At 47.9% G+C, this 23,234-nt stretch overlaps 2 protein-coding genes across 3 annotated transcripts in view; both read right to left on the reverse strand.

Annotated features, from left to right (window-relative positions):
* The window catches only part of LOC122388388 (E3 ubiquitin-protein ligase RNF19A-like), a 54,562-nt gene extending 43,253 nt beyond the window's left edge, over nucleotides 1-11,309 (reverse strand). For both annotated transcript variants that reach the window (XM_043379428.1, XM_043379427.1), the window contains exons 1-9: nucleotides 11,136-11,309; nucleotides 6,932-7,084; nucleotides 6,276-6,349; nucleotides 5,437-5,626; nucleotides 4,554-4,668; nucleotides 4,050-4,249; nucleotides 2,317-2,461; nucleotides 1,888-2,024; nucleotides 238-335 (exon numbers count right to left, since the gene is read on the reverse strand). In XM_043379428.1, the coding sequence (XP_043235363.1) occupies nucleotides 238-335; nucleotides 1,888-2,024; nucleotides 2,317-2,461; nucleotides 4,050-4,249; nucleotides 4,554-4,668; nucleotides 5,437-5,626; nucleotides 6,276-6,349; nucleotides 6,932-7,079 (1,107 nt within the window). In that variant the 5' untranslated portion in view covers nucleotides 7,080-7,084; nucleotides 11,136-11,309. The remainder of the gene's footprint in view (nucleotides 1-237; nucleotides 336-1,887; nucleotides 2,025-2,316; nucleotides 2,462-4,049; nucleotides 4,250-4,553; nucleotides 4,669-5,436; nucleotides 5,627-6,275; nucleotides 6,350-6,931; nucleotides 7,085-11,135) is intronic.
* An 888-nt stretch (nucleotides 11,310-12,197) lies between these two features.
* LOC122388390 (cytochrome c oxidase subunit 5A, mitochondrial-like) lies at nucleotides 12,198-22,908 on the reverse strand. The gene is made up of 4 exons (XM_043379431.1): nucleotides 22,698-22,908; nucleotides 14,375-14,484; nucleotides 14,059-14,229; nucleotides 12,198-12,436 (listed from the first exon to the last, which is right to left on the reverse strand). Exons 1-4 carry the CDS (start codon nucleotides 22,774-22,776, stop codon nucleotides 12,338-12,340), a joined length of 459 nt encoding a protein of 152 aa, XP_043235366.1. The 5' UTR covers nucleotides 22,777-22,908; the 3' UTR covers nucleotides 12,198-12,337.
* Between the last annotated feature and the right edge of the window lie 326 nt (nucleotides 22,909-23,234).

Here is a 23,234-nt window from a genome sequence, read left to right on the forward strand (position 1 = left end):
ATTTCACCTCCTCTTCGTCCACCGCAGTCCTCTACCAAGCTCGCTGAGGTCTAGAGGTCTGAGGTCTCTGAGGTCTTATCTAGACCTCGGCTGAGGTCTAGATAAGACCAGCCACGCTGTGCCACCATGATAAGTAACACCCCCCTCTCCCCCCACCCGTCACACACACATACTCGCAGTGACCGGAGCCCCTCCGCTGACCCCGGGTCACCCCCGCCAGCCGCGGGCCACACTCACCGCCAGAAGCACGCCACCTCCGATGAACGCGTTACGCCGGTGCTTGTTGCCCGACCGGTAGCGCACGTAGAGCTTCTTTCCGACCCAGACCGGGATGCCTGTGAACGGAGGCGACGGTTAACACCAGACACACTCGCGATTATGCGTGAACGCGCTAGTGTGTGCGACTTTGGGTGTGACCAGATTAGTGCGATTGTGCAGTATTTAACGGTGGAAATGGACCTCACCTGGTAGGTGTATGAAAAAAGCATGAGCGATAAGGTATGATTGTCTAGAAGTGACAGCGTCAGATAACCACAACAAATATTTCTGTTACGGGGACATTGATGTTAAAAAGTACGGGCCAGATACGGTTCCGGTTAAAAGCAATCAACACTTCAAGTTGACATGGTGAGCATTGGGGTTTAATCCCTAGAACGCATTGGTCAGCACTCAGCAGTCACTACATCAGCGTCCACTTATATTCATCAGTGCCAATTAGCTCCACATTTCTAAGCAGCATTCGTGGTACCAACTACCATGCAATCCCAACTTCCACACTTTTTCACCCCAACCGCCCACCGACAAAACATTTCATCGAAACAATTATTTTCCACAGTCGCAGGACCGGCGGGAACAAAGCCTGCAGTACCGACAAAGGCCGGAGTCGGACAAACAAAGACTGCTGCTGGCGGTCGGACTGTCTGTTTGTGTTCGCCGAGCGTGAGTACGGGGTCAGCTGGGCGGCCGGCCGGTCGTGACCTGGGCGACCGGCGGGTCGTGACCCCGGCGACCGGCCGGTCTCCCACAATTACACCACTTAGCGCCGGCGGCGGCCCCGGCACGGCACGACAGCCGACGACGGGACAGGACGAATGGACGGAGGGACAGAATATGGTCAGGGAAGGACAGGCGGACGGAACAGGCGGGGGCCGGATGGATGGACGGATGGACGGACATTGGTCGCGAAGACGGAAGGATTCGGCTCGGTCATATAGGTACAGCCCTCATCGCTTGACTAGCGTGATGTTAGGGATAAGGGAGCTTTAGAGACCCCAAACTTTATCGCTAATCCATACCAAAAGACCGATCAATTACGGTCATCCTCTCCCAAACGCCGTAATGTGTTTCTCTGACGCCGTCTGTTCTTTCAGCCACAGTCTGATAGGCGTTTTGACCCTCAAACAAACGGGTTGTTTGTGTCTTATCCACCCAACGGGCGGCTCAGATCGTCAGCTACTTTTTCGCTCAGGGCTCGACGTCTGTCTGGGCCTCTGGCCGTCAGTCTGAATTTCCTAACGCAACTGCGACCCTCTCCATCCACTAGAAAATCTGACTTTGAAGCAGACTAATCAGCTGAGTGTTATAACTTGTCTATCTTCACCCCTCCCCCAAACATACCACCACCAACGCCCATCAATCACAGCCTTCTCCGATTGCACTTCTTTCCATTCAATTCAACTGCCAGCCAGCTGTCTTAAGTTCTGTCCCTGCTTTCCTCACTATGCCTAGCGAGTGATCCCCTAAATCCCTAGTCAGCCACACTACAAAGCCCCTAACTAATTGGTGTGCGATTGTGTGCGAATATATCAGATTGCGTGCATGCATGCGTCCACATCCCTTCAATGTGAGTCTGTGGGCGAACGCATCCCTGCGTGCGTCCCCACCTACCGATGATCATGGCGGGCACGGCGATCCCGGCCAGCAGAGCGACGCCCACCGGGGCGCCCACCAGCGTGCCCAGCTGCCAGAGGATCTTCTTCTTCCGGCTCCACGGCTTCTTGCCCCAGAACGTGCAGCCGGACGGACTGGCGGGCAGACGGGTCGGCTCCGGTCAGGGTCAGTTCAGGGCGGGGCAGGTCAAGGCAAGTCCCGGCCAGTGAGTCACGGCAGGGGGATGTGTGTGACCGTCCTTGAGACATCAACAGAAAGGTCATTCCACTGCATTGGACATGACAAGCGTCAAAAATCGCTATCATTCGTCCCATGAGAAGTGATGCTATCCCTCCATTGCACCCCCATGACACCTCTGGCTCACTCCCCTCCACCCCATCCTTCCCCTCCCTCCCCTCCCGGGGGCCTGGCGTCACCGGCGCCCACCTGAGGTAGTGCAGGTCCGAGATCTCCTGCATGCAGAGCCAGCAGAACTCCGCGCCGCACAGACCGCACGTCATGTGGTTACACGAACCGTCGTCCATCTTCACAATCACTATCCGACAGCGCGGACAGTTCTTGATGTTGTCGCCTGCCGGACGGCGGGAAGGGACAGTCAGGGCGGGGACAGGCGAAGGGCATGGTGTGCTCAGTGGCATATAAATATAACATCATGACGACTGCCGTAGTCATGAATACTTCACCCACTTCAGGAGCTCTCATTCTAGGTCTTATGACACGCTAATTTGCCTCCTTTTCGGACCGCATCTCCAAAGGCACCCATTACGCCCTGTGGTCTGCCCCGTGCTGTGATCCCGGTCCCTTTCCTTTCCTCTAATCTGTCCTATGATGTGAACGTGGCTCCCACTCGGCCATCTCCCCCGCCTCTGCCCGTCCGTGCCGCTTACCGGGCTGATGGACGGCTGTGCTACCAGCCAGTCCAACCTTTCCCCTCGATATGGCCTGTATGGGTATATGACTCCTCTGCAGCTCGCCTGTGCATTGTGCAAGTCTGTAACTCCAATCCGCACCCCGCCCTCTAAACTCACCCGCATCCGTACCACTCAACTGTGAGCTGATAGGACGCTATTCTCCGGACCAGGGTTGGGTAAAAGCCGGCTTAAATTGAATTTATACCAGCCAGTGGTTTAAACCGGTTTAAACCGGTTAAAACCGGCTTAAACCGGTTTAAACCGGCTTAAATTAATAAAAACCACCTTCAGTCCAAACATCTACTATAACTTATCCTGTGGGTCGGTGTACTCGTTGGTGACTGACTGTACAGGATGCAGGAAGTCAGTACCGTGTAATTTGGTATTATGTCGACATTTTGGCATGTGATTATGTTGATAATCTGGTCAGTAGGTAACTAAGCTAAGAAACAAAGTAAGTATAGGGCATAAGCACATTCTAGTCTTAACATTCGGTTTACCAGTTGAAAGTCTCACTTTATCTTACATGTATGTATTCTGACCAATCGTCTGGGGCCTCGGCCAGTAACACTAGAAAAACACAAAATTATTATTTATCATGGTATCACCCTTTGTATGATTACCTGGATTTTCATTTAAATTGCACAGGAAATAATTGTAACAACTCATCATTTGTAAATCTTTTGGAATGTTCCTATGGTTTGTGTTTTTGTTTCCAGGTAGTGCATGTTGTTTTCTTGGCATAAAGGTGTCCCTAATCACACTTGGTATTGTTTTTTCATGAACTTTGAAGCCTATAATGGTGGCCCAATTCATTTGCTTAGTGTCACTGACTGCTTAAGCAACAGACATCTCCCTCGTAAATAGGTAATGTTCTGTATAAATATTTTATATTTGTGTAAACGGTAGCACATTACAACTTAGCATGTATAATAATTGAAAGGTGTGGATAGAAAATCTGAAGGGAAGAAGCAGTATAACCCAAGTGATGTTACGACAAGTTAACGTAAGTGGCATTTATTATGTTGGTGCACACTGGTTTAAACCAGGGTGGCTTAAATTAGTTTATGCCAGCCGGTTTAATCCATGGATTAAACCGGTTTAAACCGGCTGCTGGCATAAATTTGCCAACCCTGCTCCGGACCCCACTCCCCGCGCTCTGTCCTGTGCGTGTATGTGACCCCTCGACTCTGTCCTGTGTGTGCGAGTCTGTGACCCCGGTCCCTGCTCTCAGCTCCCCGTCTTTACCGCTGAGCGAGCTGGTGGGCGACTGCTGCCCGCCGGCGGCGCTCGGTCGGAACTGCGCCAGCCGCTCGGAACGCGCCGCGTCACACGTCTGGTTCGGGTGCCACTCGGCCTGGCAGTGGTAACAGAACGAGGCGCTGCAGCCAGGCCGGCCGCACTCGAGGCGCGGGCAGCTGGCGCAGCCGGCCGCGATCACCGCGTACCTGCGGCACGGGAGGGTCAGAGCAGGTCAGATGGGATCACAACGGGTCAGAGGGCAGATCGAGTCAGAAGTCAGACGGAGAGTGACACGAAATCTGCAGGAGTCAGGTAGCAAGTATATGAGGTTGTATTGTGCAACAAGTGGTATGAATCAGATGAGGTCTAATAAAGACAGGTAGGGTCACAATGGATTAGTCATGAGATGGGGGCATGGGGATACAAAAAGCCGTCAGCTATGTCGGCTAAGTTAGTAAGAACAATAATGGAAGGAGGGCGCCGTGGTTGGGGGCGGGGTACGTTACGTACCCGCAGTCGGGCGCCGGACACCAGCGGGCGTCGGCGTCCGTGGCCAGCGCCCGGCGCACCATGAACTCGTCGTACTTGTTCATCAGCGCCGGGTCCTCCACAATGTGTTTAATGTCTGTCAAAGGAAGGAGAGGGTAGTTAGTGCGCCGGGTCCATCACAATGTGTTTGATATCTGCCGTGGAGGGGGGGGGGTATAAGCTAAATATCCTATCACGGCTATCACAGTTATCGAATTCGTTAGCACGTATCAATTCAGATCAGAGCTCAGAGTATCAGCGATAAACAAATTCTAGAGATCAATTTGCACTGAATGAAGGAACGATAACAAGTTGGGGATGGACAACAAAGAAGCCACATAAATATATTATCAGCAGAATGATAACTATCTGTCAGTAGCTTGGTCAATATCGCTAGCACAGAAAGCAGCCCACTGCAGTTGAGTGTAACGTGCACCCGATTGGGGTAAATGTATCAACTCAATATCCGCTCAGATTGATGAGACGGGGCTTGGCTGGGACGGCTTTGCAGAAGTCTTCAGGGTGAAAGGCAGCTCTCAGAAAGTTAAACATTAAACGATTTCGGTCGAAAGTCGGCTACAGTCGGGTATTCAGCAACAGCAGCCGAGCAACAAGACTTGCTACGCTGTCGTATACCAGAACTAAATACGAAACTCCACGCAAAATAAACACCAAAACGATATCAACAGAAACAAAACCCCACCACAGTACGCTCTTCAGTCAACCAGTTCTCATTCACGCAAACCCATCATCAATCCATCACCCGGCTCGAGTTTGTACGTCCGAAACTCCGCATCGATTTATCATCAGTGAGTGGCGCAGCCCGACATCTGCGCAGTACGCCCCCTCTCCCCTCCCCTCTCACCGGTGGGGTGCAGAGGCTCGCTGCACTGCGGGCACATGATGCGCACCCGCGACTCCATGATCTCAATGGTCAGGTACTGTTTGAGACAGGCGCGGCAGCTCTTGTGCGAGCAGTAGGTGAGCCGCGGGAAACTGGAGGCCGGCAGGGTGTCCAGACACACCGGGCACTCGATCATGACGTCCTCGCCGATCTGCCGGGGGAGGGAGGGGTCAGAGGGTCAGGAGAGGAGGTCATAGGCACAATAGGCCAGTTCGTGCCCGGACATACCGAAGGACATTACTAAACCTTTCGCAATGAGCTGCCAGGAAGACAGAGACCGTGTAAGAAGTCAACAAACACTTAGAAAGATAACAATAAACTCACCAGTCAACACATCACGTTCACATTGACTAATAACAATCACGAGGGAACAGTTACTCATGACATGTCACGGCCGAGAGTCCGCCGTTGATATACGTTTCTGCAGAGAGCTACATGCTGATGAATTCGTCATACAACCCCACACTGACGGCTGCGGCGCAGTGCACCTGCGACGAATCACGGCCCGCGCTTTTGATGACTACACTATCTATACACCTGTGACGAGAAAAACGCCAGACCGTCGTATTACCGTCGTCAGTCGCGCAATACTCGGCTAGGAACACGGAGAACGGTCGGCTGGAGGCAGGGACCTGTGCAAGCAGGAAAGTCGTTTCCGCGACACGAGCTGTACCGCTTTTGTTATTACGTATGACTCCCAGTAACTGACTATAGATTCACTGGCACCGCTAATAAATTGACGACTTCATCGAGCCCAGGGCGTCCCAGTCATTGGCGCTGGAAACCCCACAATAACTGACCGCTTCCATGGCGCTCAGGTGCGAGGGGCCCGCCACGGCCAGACTCTCCAGGGAGACGACCCGTTCTGGGCCACCTGAGGGCACAGACACACAGTAAACTGTCACAACACGGGGCGACAACGGACAGTTTGGGAAGGGGGGGGGGGGTATAATCGTAGGTCGGGGGCGGTGGCAAAACACACAAAATGGTTTAAAAGCTTGTTTATACGACGAAACACCACGTCCTAGTTTACGCAAAAATATATAACCACAAAGACAATGCAATCGTACGTCAAAACCATACGAGAACTGATTGCTCCACTGAGATAAACAAAAACATGAGAAGACGTACGTTTGTTATAGTCATGTGATGGCTGTAAAACGTAAATAGCAGAAGGCCATCTACCTTCTGAATATCGCCCGGTGAGCTGGGCCACGCGTGATTTTGCAATCGCAATTTGAAAATGAAAACAAATACAATGCTCACCACAGCCCAGTCTCACTGAGTTACAGTGGCCCAGTCTCCCAGCTCACTGTTGCCCAGTCCCACCAGCTGTTACCCAGCACCCTATCTCACTGTTACCCAGTACCAACACGGACCACCGTTTCCCAGTCCCAATAACTCGCCACGACCCGTTCCCAGAGTATCACCTCACCGTTACCGTCCCCCAGCTTACCGTTGCCGCTGGACCTGGACGCCGAGCGGGCAGAGCGGCGCTTCCTCGGAGACCCAAACAGCAGCCGCTGCAGGGAGAACCGCGGCAGGGCGCGCCGCTTGCGGGACGGCGGCTCGCCAGAGCGCGCCATGTCCAGCGGATTGTGCATGCCACCTGCAGACGTGGGACGTAGGGGTGGGGTGAGAGACGAGTGAGAGATCAGCTGGGGCGGGTACAGTGGTGAGAGTCAGGTGGTGAAAGTCAGGTGGTAGGGTGAGAGGTCTAGAGTGAGGTTAGAACTCAGTCCCCAAGACCCAGCTGGACAGGTGAGGCGAAAGTGAGCAGACAGGGTGAGCCCAGTGATTCTTATAACAATCAGGAGGACAATGCAGGGTTGTGCCAGCTTACATGTAGCCTTACTGTATGCTGATTAGTGTTTATGGAGTGCTAGCTCAATTGGGACTTTGCTCCCTGCTCACATCCCACATTTATTGTGAGCCTAAGGAGCAAGCTGAAGACATGTCTTTCCCTAAAAGTCCTGCAGTCAAGTCCAGTCCTTTATTGTTAACACAATTTATTCAGTATTATGAATTTCTAGCAGGGATGCGGAGCCGGAGCCGGAGCCGGAGCCGGAGCCGCCGGAGCCGGCATATTTTGCCCGGAGCCGGAGCCGGAGCCGGAGCCGTGAAACAATATAGCCCGGAGCCGGAGCCGGAGCCGCCAAAAAAAGGGGCGACTCCGGCTCCTTTTCTTAAGAGGAAACAATTATTTACCTAGTTCGGTTTGACAGCAGAAGGCGTAAAACAATGTGGTATTCAAAATAGCCTTGTTATACAAATACAGAAGCAACGTGTACCAATCCCATCGCGTTTTTTCTTCCACCCGTATTTAATTGATCGCATAGGGGATGTACTGAGTAGAAGCCAGAGCCGGAGCCGCCGGAGCCGGAGCCGCCGGAGCCGGATCATTTTACTCGGAGCCGGAGCCGGAGCCGCCATGACATTTCACCCGGAGCCGGAGCCGGAGCCGATTTTTTTCTCCGGAGCCGGAGCCGGAGCCGGACCCGTCTGAAATTTCCACGGCTCCGCATCCCTGATTTCTAGCTATGTGATATACAAAATCAAAGCTAAAACATAGTTGTGTTAGCAGCATGAATTTAAGCTTCTTTAATGAGATAGGGTGTTCATTAACTCCAATAAGATTCAAGCAAGCTACTGAGCAGCACACATTTCCCTATTTTCCATGTTGACTGAGGAACTGGAGCTGAAATGGGCTTTGCATGTTCTGTTGATAACAACAGTAACTAGATGTCATATTCTTGTCTTTGAAATGGCATTTCTTCCTCCATATGTAATTGATGACAGAAATTTGGTGAAATAAATAGATTTACCAGACACGACCTGCACCAGCCACAGACTGCAGACATGGTGACCAGACCAGCACCTATCTAAGTAGTCAGTTAACATCAATCACAAAATAATACTACACTGACCTTGAACAGTGCAGCTGGCCCAATTCCATCAAAACCCTGGCTAGGGGGCAGCATCTAATTAGGTAAGCAAATTTACATTTATTGCATATGATCCTGCAAACAATAACCCCAAACTGCAAAAAGGTCATGAAGGGATAAAGTGAGCAGTGCTGGCTGTCAGCAAAGTCTGAAATATACTGAAACATGAATGATGGATTTGATAAAGCATTTTACTACAAATATGTTCCATCACAGTATGGTCTTCAACAGAATGGGTCAGGGTGGACAAGAATGAGAAAATTGAGCATTAGTAGAGCAGATGTCACATGAAGGTGTTCTAGCCAAGGAGAGGCACTGCCAGTGTGGCTAAATTCATTTTACGTTAGGGGGAGGATGTAGAAAAAAATGGCCGGAAAGGATGTCGTTATTTTCATAAAATTTGACTTCGACCCTTTTTAAGCACTGTTTTATACATGTCACGAGAAAATGATGTAGAAACTGAACATTGAGGGCATTCTGATATTCGGGATGATAAATGAAGTTTTTAAGTCGGGTCATATATTTTATCATTTTGGTTATTCGAATGGTTGTCTTGTCGTGTTGTCAGAGTTTGCGAGGTTTGTGTTTCTCTTGCTCCCAGACGTTTGGGTTCGAGGTTGTTATTATAAGTCGTGACTGCCGTGTGGATGTTTTTATTTATATTTTTAGGATGTCATTATGCTTTTCATTATGGGTGGATTTCCCCGCAACATTACGATTTTGGACACACTGGGCACTGCAGGTTTTAGGTTGTAGGTTTGTGAGGTAGGTTGTAGGTTGGGTATATGTGTAGATGAAATATGGCTGATAAGTTGGCACATTGTAGGTTGGTACCTAGGTTGTAGGTTGAAGATTGGGTAAAAGTATACATTAAGTCCGAGTGACTGTTAAAAGATAAAGTTTTCATATTCTTACATTATTTGACATCCTGAATCCAAAAATGATACTTATATCAGGGTATATTGAATTAGGGGGTAGGACCAAGTTTAGTAGGCATGATCTCAGCAATTATCTTCTTTTATATGGCGGTTTTCATTATCACAATATTATTTTTGATATCATGAAGTTTGTATATCTCGGTTTTACAAAAAATAGTAGAGCAACAAAGATAAATTTCGCGAAAAAATAATTTTAGTTGGAAACATCCATTCTGGTATGCAAAATTCAGTATGAAGCCCAGTATGGTGACCGTCTAGTGTGCTTCCAAGGCTGAGTACCTGATATCAATAGGAGTTGTTTACTATTTTGCCTTACGTTGCTAGGTGGTTGCTAGGGAGCTAAGGATACTCTCTTGCGTGATCATTTGCACTTATTTTTCCTCATTATATTGACATGTTGCTGTTTCTGAGACCTAACTCATGCTAAGAAAAAAAGCAGTTTTCTTAAAATGTGTATTTAAGTGCCGTAGTATTAACACAGCTCTGCAATTCTGCTTAAATATCTGCAAAATCCTGACTTCCCGGAAAGTTGTTGGTGGTGATGGGGATCGAGCCCGTCGATGAAAAGTAAGTCAATATTCAAAGGCTTCAAAACGTTATTTCTTGTTGTTCTGTGAAAAAGCAATGCAAAGACCGATGATAGTGCCAGTGTTGAGCTTTCCAATGAAGCATTGTAGTTAGTAGTAAGGTTATTATCACCTAAAATATCTTCCATCAAATATTAGAATTCTGCCGTTGTCTTGCTGTAGAACAGGGTTACTTTCAGTCTCTTGGGAACACGATTTGCCGGTCTCAGATAAAAAAACACTTCAAAAAGCAGTAATGGACAATGAAATTTCCCACCTAATAGCATCTCGGGTTTTTATATATCCTGTCTTGACTTTTCATAAATCAGACGTAAAAATGGCCAATTTCGTCAGACTCCGAATTTTTGCCATTGGGTCTAATGTAAAGCATGGCTACTTTCAGTCTCTTGGGAACACGATTTCTGTACCTCAGATTGAAAAACACTTCGAAAGTCGCAGATAGTAGACGATTTAATTTACAAGATAGCATCTCGCTTTTTTCTGTATCTGGTCATGTATCTTCATAAAACCCTCTCAAATATAGTCAATTTAGCATTAAAGTCTATGGATTTAGAAGAATTTTCATATCCGACTAGATTTGGGCTACCATGTCTGTTGACCGGGGGCCGACTTATATGTCCTGGAAATAAAAGAAAAACATAATCAAACCGGACCTAACCTTACCTATTTACCTACCAACCTACAACCTACAAACCTACAACCTAACAACCTAAAACCTACAAACCTACCAACCTAAAACCTAAAACCTACAAACCTACAACCTAACCTAAACCTAAAATTCTTGCTGTTACATATTTGTATCAACAGCGTCACAATTGTCCACTCGGACCTAATATATACTAATACCGAACCTAATATATACTAATACCGAAGATTGTAGGTTTTAGGTTGGTAGGTTGAATGTTAGTTATTATTTGCAGGTTGTAGGTTGGTGGGTTCAATGTTGTAGGTCAGAAGGTAGGGTAAGGTCAGGTTTGATTATGTTTTTATCTTCACCGTACAGGTGAGTCCAAGTTTCGCAGATCAAAGTGAGCATTCCAAATAATGCAAATTATTAGAAAGTCGATCCAACTTGATGTGATTATGGCTAAAGCAAAAATCAGAGGACTAAAATTGGACTGCTCCAAAGTAATTTCAAATTTTATTTGATCCAGAAAAAGGCGCATAAATAGAAAAACATGCGAACTCACCACAATGAATTAGAGAATACAAGGCTGGAACGAATATTTCGTAACTTCTATGATTTCCACATATTTCTAGCTATGAAGGAACATTATAGATTAATGTAATTGCCAATATAAAGGCTGTTAAGCCGTTCAAAGTACAAAAACAGCAATCAATTTCCACTTCACGCCCCACACACACACAAAAGACGCAAAAATATAACGCAATCTTTGAGCAAGGTTACACTTTTTCAAGTCTGACTGCTTTGCTCAGCACGTGATACAGGATGACGTCATTGGACCATTTTGCAATCGAGTTCGCGTAGGAGTTCTATAGCCTTGGTCGCGTGCTCCCCACTGTCCTATCTTTTGAAGCGAAATTTTGAATTTTCAGTAACTGCATTACCCTGACCAGGAGCGGATAATAGTGCCGAGTTGGGGTAGCACGAGCTTTCCCAATTCGCACGCCGGCTTGGCTTCGGAGCCGCAACAGACGGCGGAGGTCAAGGTCACCGCGGTTATATGGCCTTGGTCACCGCTAGGGCGGCGGGAGATTTACTGCGCCTGTGCTACCCCAACTCGGCACGTTTGTCCACCCCTGACCCTGACCATGCTGCTTATAGAACCGTGATCGTTTAAAGTGCTCACTTGTCTCCCACACAATCACAATGAATTTTTCCCCACGTGAATAATTTCCCCCGGGCCCGTGCCCCGTTAGGTCATTTTTTTATTTTGACTGCAAATCACTCTTTTTCGCATTGACAAGCTTTTGAATGTCTGTGTTATGCTCAAGATTATTTCCGTAATGAAGGAAATTGTTTCATCCTAGCAGTTTCTGAAACTTGACATAGGACATCATAGTAGGTAGGTTTGGCTACTTTTTGCCACACCGACATCCCGGGAAAACTCCACCCATTTTTGCACATTGCTTACATTATGTTTTCCAGTACTGAGTACATAGCGGTGTGACACAGTGAACATGTTACGCATTCAATGTCTATCCTTACAAGAATACGCATCGCGGGCATCACTGGTTCTACCACCCTCATATTTGATGACGTCATCTCCCCAAAATACAGAGCACAGTGCACCGGTCATCCTGTTTGTATTATAGCATTTGACATACAATCAATTACACTTGGCCGGTGGCTGGGCGGTCCGCAGCTGTGCACGGCCCCACACCCGTCTCAGCTAAGCAGTCTTGGCGGACATACGCGCGCGCCTCGCTCTCACATATCGTACACATCCTCCAGCGCCAGCTGCGGCTTGTCCATGCCGAGCTCCTCCGGGGTCGGGATGCCCAGCTCGTTGAGCGTGGGGCCCACCTCCTGCGGACGGACGGGAGGGCAGTCACGTCAGACCCGGACGGACGGCAGGGCAGTCAGGTCAGACCCGCCGGACGGGAGGGCAGTCAGGTCAGACCCGGCCGGACCGGAGGGCAGTCAGGTCAGACCCGGCCGGCGGAAGTCAGCGACAACAGTCATCGGTTACGTACGGGATACACCAGAGGCTAATAATCGCCTTTGGGAAACTGGGGGTCCAGGACGTAGTCAGCACGGATTATTAGCTGTTGGCGTTTTTAATGAGATTATTTCAGAAGTCGGAACCATTGATGAGCCATTGATAACGGACTGACTTGTTGCGCCTGTCCTGCCCCTATTGCCCAAACGGAAAATTGTGGTTAGACGAATTATGGTTAGAAGACAAAGTTCAGAATCGAGCATTTCATGTGCCCACAGAACTAGACACAGCCTTCCCGGCCTCATCTGACACGGTTGGGTAATCGGTATAGGGGCGACCACTGGCTCTGACCGCAGACGACCAGTGGCGCCACCAGTCGGCTCACGTGACGCGAGCTCACAACGAGCAAAATCGAGATTGGCAAATAAGTCCTAATCTGATGAGTCATCATCGCTGGCGGCCATCCAACGAGTGATGTAACGGACTGACGAGTGCAGCCGGAAAACCAAGACACAGCCAAGGAACAGGTGCGAAATGGTGACGGTGTATACAACTGAAAGGAAAGGGTTGCCTACTTCCTGGCGCGCCGCTGAAAATGCCGACAACGCATACGCACATTTGATAAATAACCCATTCTGGCTACAACAGGTGATTCAAGGTTACCATAAATCGTTGATATAATGAAAGGTTGTCATCCGATCTCTGCTTAAATCATAATATCTGCTTTAACATATCTGCTTCGCATGACAAGACTATATTTGTTGGTTTGGTCATGGTGATGTAATAAATTCTTCGAGATGCCCTGAGCGGAAAACATGCCTGACAAAACGCCTACTTTGCCTGCGTTCGGCATCCGGAAGATATTGCCACTCGGATATTCTCGGCTGGAAAATTGTTGGTGACACCGTATGTTCGGTATGTCTCGTTGAGGGGAGAATCATCCGCGGAACAATATCCCCTCAACTGAGCGTTCGGCATCACGGATGTCATCCCCAGACGGTCACAGCAAATTGACTTACTTTGATTTTCGAGCTTACAAACACCCAGCGTTATTTGTGATATTGTATCATGCACAATCTGTCATCATGTCTCACAATTTACCTTTAAAAATCAAGAGTAAAAACCATTCGATCACCACTATAAAAAATACCGCCCACCATTAACGGGGAAAACATCCAGCCGACCATGGTCTGAGCATGGATGAAGTAGTACCATGGTAGTAGGTAATCCATGGTCTGAGGATTCTCCCCAGCGAGGAATAATCATCGGGGAGAATTTTTTGTTGTCGCGATACCGAACGTGATCCCCGATAATTCTCGCTGATCCCGGATAATTATCCCTGATTATACGGATGCCGAACGCACGCTTTGACATGCGATAGAATATAGGTTTATGAATAATATATCGAATATGCGTATGAAAACGCAAATGACTAAACACAGCTACAAACCGGCAAATCGTTGAACCTGTTGCATCGTCATCAGCTCACCTGCAGCACGTAGGGGTAGATCTCCTTGACCCTATTGCCGCACTTAAAGTGGACAATCTCCATGAAGCGGACGGCCATGGCGATGTCGTTGAGCCGGCGGCACGCGTGCAAACACGCCTTGATGATGTCCGGCTCCGGCACGGCGTCAGTGCCGGCCAGGTCGTTGATGTGCTGCCGGTCAGGTCAGGTCAGGTCAGGTCACCAGATGAGGAGTTATTCACGATACCTTGCAAAGCACGCCATCACAACTCCGCCATTGCAAGTTTGAAGCACATAACCCCGTGGTCCGCTAAGCTGGTTGCCAACGTAATCTTACCTTGCTCAGCCACCAGTGGTCGATGTCCTTGCTCTCGAAGTACTGGACATATCTGGCGGTCAGCTGCTCATCCGACTCCGCCACCTTCGACATGTGACGACATCCCGCAACTGAAACCAAAGCCCTGGTATCAGTCCACGCCACCTTCGACATGTGGCGGCATACCGCAACTGAAACCAACGCAACAACACAACGAACACTTTACGAGGGACAGAACACGTTACTTTCAATAGAGCGTCGACAAGTTCGGTCATCACAAGAGTCACAAAGTCCGCGTCTGATCATCTGCGAGCTGAACTCTGGGAGTCGGGACAGACATGTTCAATTAAATTCACTACTTCACAGGTTCCTGCAACTTGGCATTGTATGTCGGGTTTTATATACTACGTTGTTTATCTCCGTATGAAGATGGACACATTGTTTCCCACAGGTCACCTTAAGTTTATGGTCTGGGTGTGAGCTAATGGACAGGCAGGCACCTGTCGCCTGACTCGGTAATAGAGATCGGGACAGGGAAACAGCAGTCTTATGGCCCGTGTTAGAGGGCCAGCCAAAACCAAGGAGGGCCATGCAGCAGCATACTACTATGCTATGCAGTATGCATCATGCGGGGCTTCCCGAAACTCAATGGGGGGAAGGGGAGTACAGAAAGTGCGCCGGTCATTTTGCGCCCTCGCAGGGTCGAATTGAGACAAGTAAGTCGGATAAGGCATTACTGTGCCCAGAATAAGTTGCAAAATCGAATGCATTTAACACGACCCCCTAGTCCGGCTTCCTGGCCTGATAAAACTTGGTTGATTGATTGGGCAAAACAAAGCTAATTGCATGCACGTGTAAAAAACTCGAGAGAATGCACGAATGAGACAAAGCCTAACGCCTGGAAACACGCCTTGGTCACGACTCTGCAAGGACCGGTGATTTGAATCAGTGGCGCAGCCAGGGGGGGGGGGGGGTCAGAGGGTCAGCTGACCCCCCAACATTTCTGTCAGGGGCCCGCTCTGTGAGAGAGAGAGAGAGAGAGAGAGAGAGAGAGAGAGAGAGAGGAGAGAGAGAGAGAGAGAGAGAGAGAGAGAGAGAGAGAGAGAGAGAGAGAGAGAGAGAGAGAGAGAGAGAGAGAGAGAGAGAGAGAGAGAGAGAGGAGAGAGAGAGAGAGAGAGAGAGAGAGAGAGAGAGAGAGAGAGAGAGAGAGAGAGAGAGAGAGAGAGAGAGAGAGAGAGAGAGAGAGAGAGAGAGAGAGAGAGAGAGAGAGAGAGAGAGAGAGAGAGAGAGAGAGAGAGAGAGAGAGAGAGAGAGAGAGAGAGAGAGAGAGAGAGAGAGAGAGAGAGAGAGAGAGAGAGAGAGAGAGAGAGAGAGAGAGAGAGAGAGAGAGAGAGAGAGAGAGAGAGAGAGAGAGAGAGAGAGAGAGAGAGAGAGAGAGAGAGAGAGAGAGAGAGAGAGAGAGAGAGAGGAGAGAGAGAGAGAGAGAGAGAGAGAGAGAGAGAGAGAGAGAGAGAGAGAGAGAGAGAGAGAGAGAGAGAGAGAGAGAGAGGAGAGAGAGAGAGAGAGAGAGGAGAGAGAGAGAGAGAGAGAGAGAGAGAGAGAGAGAGAGAGAGAGAGAGACCTACTGGGTGCCCGGATAGATGGGGCCCGGGCCCCCGAGTAGATGGAGCCCGGGCCCCCGGGAGAACGGGGCCCGGACGCGAGTTTCCTAAGTGTGGAACTATTCATACCGTCGCCCGTTCGAGTGACGTCATCACTCGGCGCTGGCGGCTAGGTGCATGGATTGGCGGGTCCTTAAGTTGGCGAAGAGGCGGAGCCAGTTATCCTGCGTAAATATTTAGTCAGTCTTAATTTTAGCGAGTTCCCTAGCTAGAGAAAAAGTAACTTGTTCTACGTGAATATATAACCGGTGTTATTTCAGTTATCGTTCGTGCATTCGCCCACCTTGGAAGCATATCTCCTACGAGGTGCTTGAGTTTTGACGGCGTGGTTTGTGCAATGTGCCCTGCGTTTCGCTTCAGCATTGAGCAAATGTCTTCAGTATTACGGCTGGTGATACTGCCTATCGGCGTTGAATGATGTTTGACACCAATAGGACATAAATTAGCAGGTAGTGCGAATTTATTATTAGCAGATTTATTAGCGATCTTATTAGCAGATTTATTAGCGGATTTATTATTTATTTTATTAGCAGGTAGTGCGGAACTATAGTGCGGATAGTGAGTGACGCCATCTGGACCGATGCTGGAGATGGTAGCGCCACCTGCCGCCACTTAACTGCTCGCTACTTGTAACAGTGCCTGGCTGGTGCTTTGTGTTGATTGTTTGAAGTGTACTGCGTAGTGTAGTACCTTATGACACATAATATAAGGTCATTTTGCAAAATGTGAGGAGCATGGACGAATTAATTTGTGAGACATTGACGCCTTAGTAATACATAATTGTTCCCAACACAAGCTATATGTATTAGATTTCAATGTATTGCTCAACTTCCCATAATAACACCAGGGGCGCTAGTGCCGCGCGCCGCTAGCCTATAATCGTGCAGCGATTGGTCGGCCGACTGTGAGCCATGACGTCACAGCCTGTAACGTCATCTCGGCGAAGCTTGCGCCAATCATAGACCTTAGGCATGGGTAGTTCCACACTTAGGAAACTCGCGGCCCGGACCCCGGGTGAACGGAGCCCGGGCCCCCGGGTGGACGGAGCCCGGGCCCCCGGGTGGACGGGGCCCGGGCCCCCGGGTGAATGGGGTACGGGTCCCTGGGAAAACGGGACCCGGGCCCTCGGGTGGACGGGGCCCGGCCCCCTGTGGACGGGCCCCGGAGCCCCGGGTGGACGTGGCCCGGAGCGGAGCCCCGGGTGAACGGAGCCCGGCCCCCGGGTGGATGGAGCCCGCTGGGTGACCCGCTTGCTCCGCAACGCGGATAACGAGCATTTACGATCGGTGGGCGTTTGGTTGGTCCTGTGTCCGTGGGTTATGTATCCATTTCGGTCGATTGCTTTTTGAAGGCTAACATTTTGGTTTGGGAAAAATATTCATCGCATCGAGGTGCACGTGTCAGATAAGCATGCGTTCTACTATAGATTAGAACATGTCAAGTGTATTTCATAACATAGGTTGACGTAGGTTATTGAAAATGAAAGCCATCGATGAATTGCCATGGAGAGGTTTCAAACAATTATATTTTTAAGAATACTGTTGCTCGTCTTGAAAAAGCGATGATTGGATCTTGGACAAAATTGAATGTTCTTTCCAACGATGCAACTTTCAATTGTCAAAAGTATCAGGCTATACAGCAATTAAGCAAGTGGCACATCATGGACAAATACTATTTTCTCCAGCGATTTTTTCCACCTTTTTATCAATTAGCTTTCATATTTTTCCCAAGAGAGACGGTACATTTCTCTTGCCAACAGGTGTTGTTTGAATTCGCCCCGTCTGACAGTGACAGTCACCCAAAAATATGTAGTATAAGGACCAAAATCAGGGTTGTTACGAGCAAAAACCCAACCCGCTGGGTTTTTGGGTTTTTGGGTGGGTAATTGAAAGCAAAAACCCAGGGTGGGTTTTTGCCTTAACTTTGAATTGTTTCGATCACCACAATCACTTCTACATTTCAGTATTTCATGCTTTGGGCCTAATTCAATGTTTAATTTATGCTAGCATCTTATAGTGTGTTACAGAGACGCTGAATCAATGCCTGTTATAAGTAAAAACCCAACCTGGTGGGTTTTTGGGTTTCTAAGCTGCTTTTTATATTTAGAATGGGAACTGAAGCAAGCAACTAATAGGAAACAATAGTAAAATGTTTCGTTGTCCATGTGCACCAGTACGTGGACTGGATGAGGTCGATCACTCCTCTGGATTGGCGGGAATCTGCAATTATGTGGTGTGGTGTCAGCGCTGCTCTCGGCGGAGGCTGCCGGGCGCGCCTCGTGTTATAGACGCCCTGCAACATAAGGCGCGAGATGCAGCGGGCCGCCGGCTAGGCTGGGGCAGGGGGGGGGACAAAGTTTAGTTCATACCAGTCTGGCTGCTCCCGTACCTACGTCGCCAAACCAAGAGAACACCCGAGGGCATTTACGTGCTGAAGATCGGGAACATCCGCGATATTCAAGAACGCCTGTGGCCTGATCTGCGCATAGCTTCGTGGAAATCAAAACTGGACACCGATACATTCATCAATGTCTCCTGTAGCGATTTCCGTGTCCAAAATATGCATAAGTAGTCAAAATTTCGGATGGCAGGGCAAGAAAGGCGACTCTGAAACTCGGTTAACAAGAGCGTTTATACTGTGGTTTCGGCGGCATTATCACTTTTACGCATCCGTGCGCTCCCTCCCAGCGCGGCGAAAGTGCGACCGACGAAGAGGTTGCTAGGCAACGGTATTTGCTTGGGCTGTTCTATGAACTCAGGTTTCTATAGCAACCCCGTAACAAACCAATGAATCTGAACAGGTCTCCATGGCAACCACGGTACAAACATTGATATAGAACACGTCTGGTAAAATTAGTTGCAACTATCTTTAGCCACCGTGGTTGCAACGATCATAGGGCCTAATGAAACATCACAGCTAAAACAACCAAAGTGTGAACAAAAATATCAAAAAGCCTCCAGTAATATCAAAAACCCGCAAAAAAAAACACGAAAACCCACCAAAAACACCAAAAACCCACCAAAAACCCATGAAAACCCCTGGGTTTTTGCAAAAACCCAGGGTTTTTGGGTTTTTCACCAAAAACCCTGGGTTTTTAACAACCCTGACCAAAATCCGTCCGAAACGTCAATTTTTCAAGCAAAAGTGACCTCACGAGTGCGCGTGGCGCGTGCCACTCCCTGCATCGCACATCATTTGATAGCCCGTTCGATTCTCTACACGATACCGTGTTTCACGTGCCGATCAGGCCCACGGTTACCGAGATATTGCATGGGGACCAGACCCGTGTCAGGCAAATTTAGCCATTTTCACCCGATTTTGCAAGCCGACTTATATGTACTTGTAAAGTCTATGACGCGAATTTACACTTAAGAGCACGCGCCACAATGTCCCAAAATTTGTCTATTTGGGTGGGAAACGACATCCAAATGAAATTCATTTTCCACTCTCACCACCATTTTTAAGAACAATTTTCCACTCCCAAGTCCCAACCAAGAAAACATAGATTTTTTACCTATAGAAAGACAGTTGTGTGGATGCCCAGTTAGCATCAAACATTCTACACCCTAGAATAAAATGCATGCTTTTTGTCATTTCTCACTCCTTTTTGATCTAATCGAATCAGCAGTTTTCCACTCTCTCCCCTCTTTTTGGTGGGTAATTTTCCCCTCTGACACCCAAGACAAAACTCAATTTTGGGACACTGACGCGCCATGTGCTCACCATCGCTCGATCGAAGTGATAGATTATGGACACTTCATTATGACAAATTTAAAGCCACCAGGGGCGATAGCCGCATTTGCTTCGTGTTTGGTGCAAATCGGTAAGTCCCAACATATGCACAACATTTTCTATATTTGGGTATGATTACATCACCAGCGTATCCATTTTTGGAAAATACGTACCCATATATGGAAAATCCTTCCAAAATTAGAAGGCTTCCAAAAATGGAGGGCTTCCAAAAATAGAAGATGGAACATAACCACAGTTTCCCCGTCTAGCTCGTTACCCTACTGTACAGCCAGACTGCAAAGTATGGCAATTTCGACGAGATCTCGTCGGTGCGGGCTCGTTCAGCTGGTGCGGATTTTGGAGTGGTGCGGTGCGGATCGACCTGGTGCGGTGCGGATTTGGCTTGGACCTTGGTGTGGTGCGGACTTCGCTTGGTCTTCTTATCCGGCCGGGTTCCCTCGTTGATGTAGGGCGTTCTTTGGAAAGCCCTACAAATGCGTGCCAGCCACGGTGACGCACGGTGACGGACCAAGGTTTTAAATTCACTCTACGAACTAACAATTGCGGCAGAACAAATCCATTCTCACCTCAGGAATTATCATGATGACCAAGGCCATCTATAGAATGATGACGACGTCATTAGAACGAAGACTGGTTGCGGTGGTTGCGAGCAGCTGGTTTGAATTGCCAATCAGCACGCTACTTTGGAATGACGTCATTGGTTTTATTTATATGAAAGTTTGTTGGGGCAATTTGATCAAGGCTCGTGAAATTCACCCGTGACATTTAGCATGTAGAAGGCCCACAGAGGGGGAGAAATTCCGAATGTCACGTGACCCAATATGCCCTCCGGCACCGTTTTCGCCGGCATCCATCTATTTGCTCTATTTCAGTAGGTGGAACTATGGTCATGAGTACCCAAATATAGGAACGTTCCCATTTTTGGGAACGGAGTTCCCAAATATGGGAACGGGCGTTCCCATTTATGAGAACGGAAGGTAATTTTTCGGCCGTTCGCCCACTAAAACTCATTAGTGCATCACGTCTCAAAAAAGTGCACGCTAATTTGAGTATCTACTAAGTCTCTATAAAATTATCTTTAATCTGACCGTTGAACAAGGAAATTGACCGTCGAATGATATTTTTAATGATTTTTTGAAATGACGGAATGGTGAAAACATGGGTTATACTACATTTAACTTGCAATTTTAAGGAAAATGAAGCGTTTTTTACATTTTGAGGTCAAGTATGATAATTTTCGCCTGGTTATGAAGTTTCATACTAGCGACACCAGATGCTGATATATGCAAGCGAACGCGCGAACAGTCCCGGGGTAATATTGTTGACATTTGGTGTCGGGGCGGACGACCGCGAAGAACGTGCGTGATTTTACCGAACTACTGTTGTAAACTCAGTTTCAGTGGTTTAAAATTATTCAGCTGTATTTTATCATCCCGGAAAGACATATTTTATTTGGATGTTAGCTGTTTAGCGTTGTTTTATAAGGAGCGTCATGAGCGTGGTTTTTGTCTTCCGTGTTTCTAAGCATGATCGTTTTGGGGGAATTTCTCTTATATAGGTCGCTCTGTGTGACTTATTTATAATTTTTATGCTGATTTCAATCATTCCTCGTGCCCATCCTACCAGGCCTTTTGCCACTTACACTCATCAAGAAAGGAAAAAACTAGATTTTCATTGGGACTAGGTGTTTTGAGGGTGTAACATATTCAGCGTTCCCATTTTTGGATACTTTCTTGTGCTCGTCAACTATCGGTGATAAACAGACAGGTGCTTGACATGTCTCCACCCTCGGCGCGGACGGTGGATATAGGTATGGAAGACCTTGTTGAACATCGCTGAGCGTTGTGAATTACGTAATCCTGCAGAGGGGGGCGTGCCCGCTGCGAGATCGACGGAAATAAAAGCGCAGAAGACCGGGCGAAACATGCGACGGTCTTGCCGGAAAGGTCATCTGATGATTGTTGCGTTAACAATAATTTGCGGCGTTGGACGTGATGCTTGTTAATGAAAAGAGCCCCTGAAAGGCGTCGGTGAAATCGTTACCAATTTTGGGTACACCGTTCCCATAATAAGGAACGCTTGCAGCGCCAGTGTACGAGAGCGTTCCCAAATTTGGGCTCGCGGCCCGGATGATGGACTGCTTTAGAAATAGGGAAACGATTTGAAACTACGGTGGGCCTTACAATATCAAACTCTTTCCCAACAATATTGAGACAAATATCAGGCGGTTCACAATCATTTTATATTTTTTGGACGTCATTTAACGGTTCTTTTTCTTGTTTTAAATAATGCCTACATGGCGTTCCCATATTTGGGTTTATCGTTCCCAAAAATGGGAACGAAAATGCGTTCCCGAAAATGGGTACGCTCGACCATAGTTCCGCCTACTGATTTCAAACTTCTGGTACAAGTGCGGTACCGATGGTACCTGCGCGGTCCCATGGTGAGTGTTGCTCAAGTGGTTAGTGAAACTGGAAATGGACGGGAAATAATTATGGTGAGATGAATAAAGTCCCTTGCATTATAATTGCCTGTGGGTTCAGTGCGGATTTTTTGGGCGCTTGGCCCGCTTTAGTGCGGATTTTCCGGCTCAGTTTGAAGGGTTGGTGCGGATTTTGAACTTGGGCCGGTGCGCCTCGTCGAGCTGCGTGTCATACTTTGCAGTCTAGCTGTACAGCACTCAGCAGCATCCAGGTTTGCTTGAAGAGCTAGCGCGTCCTTTTGGTCACAGATGGCCTGATAGAGCCACATTTTAATTTATTTATTTTTTAGCACATTTTAATTTATTTATTCTTAGTTTATTCTGGTTGAAAACAGCTATACAAAGCTTTGTTCAGACAAGAATTTGTACTAGAAAGCAGCTTGAGACAAATTCAAAGACGGTGATTTAACTATTTCCACATACCAAGCAGCCTTTAAACGATACGTACCTGATGCACTTTGGGGTGCTACTTGCAAAAAACCTGCCCTTCCGGCGACAAGCGCCCTAGAAAATGCGTTTCTGATCATTTTTTAGCAAAATTTTGACGGAGATAAAACCGGCGAGTTGCTGCGCCGAGAAAGACCCCAAAAAGTGCACAGCGCTGCCGTTTCTTTATAAAATAGTGTGAATTTCATGATCAGTTTCGTTTTGGAAATCTACATGTGCTTCAACAAAGATGGATTTTTGCTATCAATTTTTATTTTTGTTCGAATTTCGGAAATTAATTATAGCAGAAAGTTGCAAATCAACTTGCCAAATCAATGTTATCTAAATAAATAACATTTTAAGCTAATCTACAATTAGCCCAATTAGCCTTCTCGGCATATTTTTCATCTTTGTTTCTGCTGATTCTTTTCAAAATTGCAGAAAAGAAAAGAAAGTCACTCTCAAGCATGTCTCAACATAAAAATATGTTGTTGTTCAAAGACCTTGAAAAATAACCAATCAAAACAGAGGCATGCATGACATCATAATCCCAAATTCG

Source organism: Amphibalanus amphitrite, unplaced genomic scaffold, assembly GCF_019059575.1.
Source record: "Amphibalanus amphitrite isolate SeventyFive unplaced genomic scaffold, NRLGWU_Aamphi_draft 000320F_arrow, whole genome shotgun sequence".
Lineage (NCBI taxonomy): Eukaryota > Metazoa > Arthropoda > Thecostraca > Balanomorpha > Balanidae > Amphibalanus > Amphibalanus amphitrite.

Bases quoted from the DNA above. Each gene is read 5' to 3' on its own strand.
- LOC122388390 (XM_043379431.1), bottom strand. From the start codon at position 22,776: ATGATCAGAAACGCATTTTCTAGGGCGCTTGTCGCCGGAAGGGCAGGT. The intron at 14,485-22,697 runs GTACGTATCGTT...CTTTGGTTTCAG, and splicing joins AGCACCCCAAAGTGCATCAG to TTGCGGGATGTCGTCACATG. The intron at 14,230-14,374 runs GTAAGATTACGT...CCTGACCGGCAG, and splicing joins ACCACTGGTGGCTGAGCAAG to CACATCAACGACCTGGCCGG.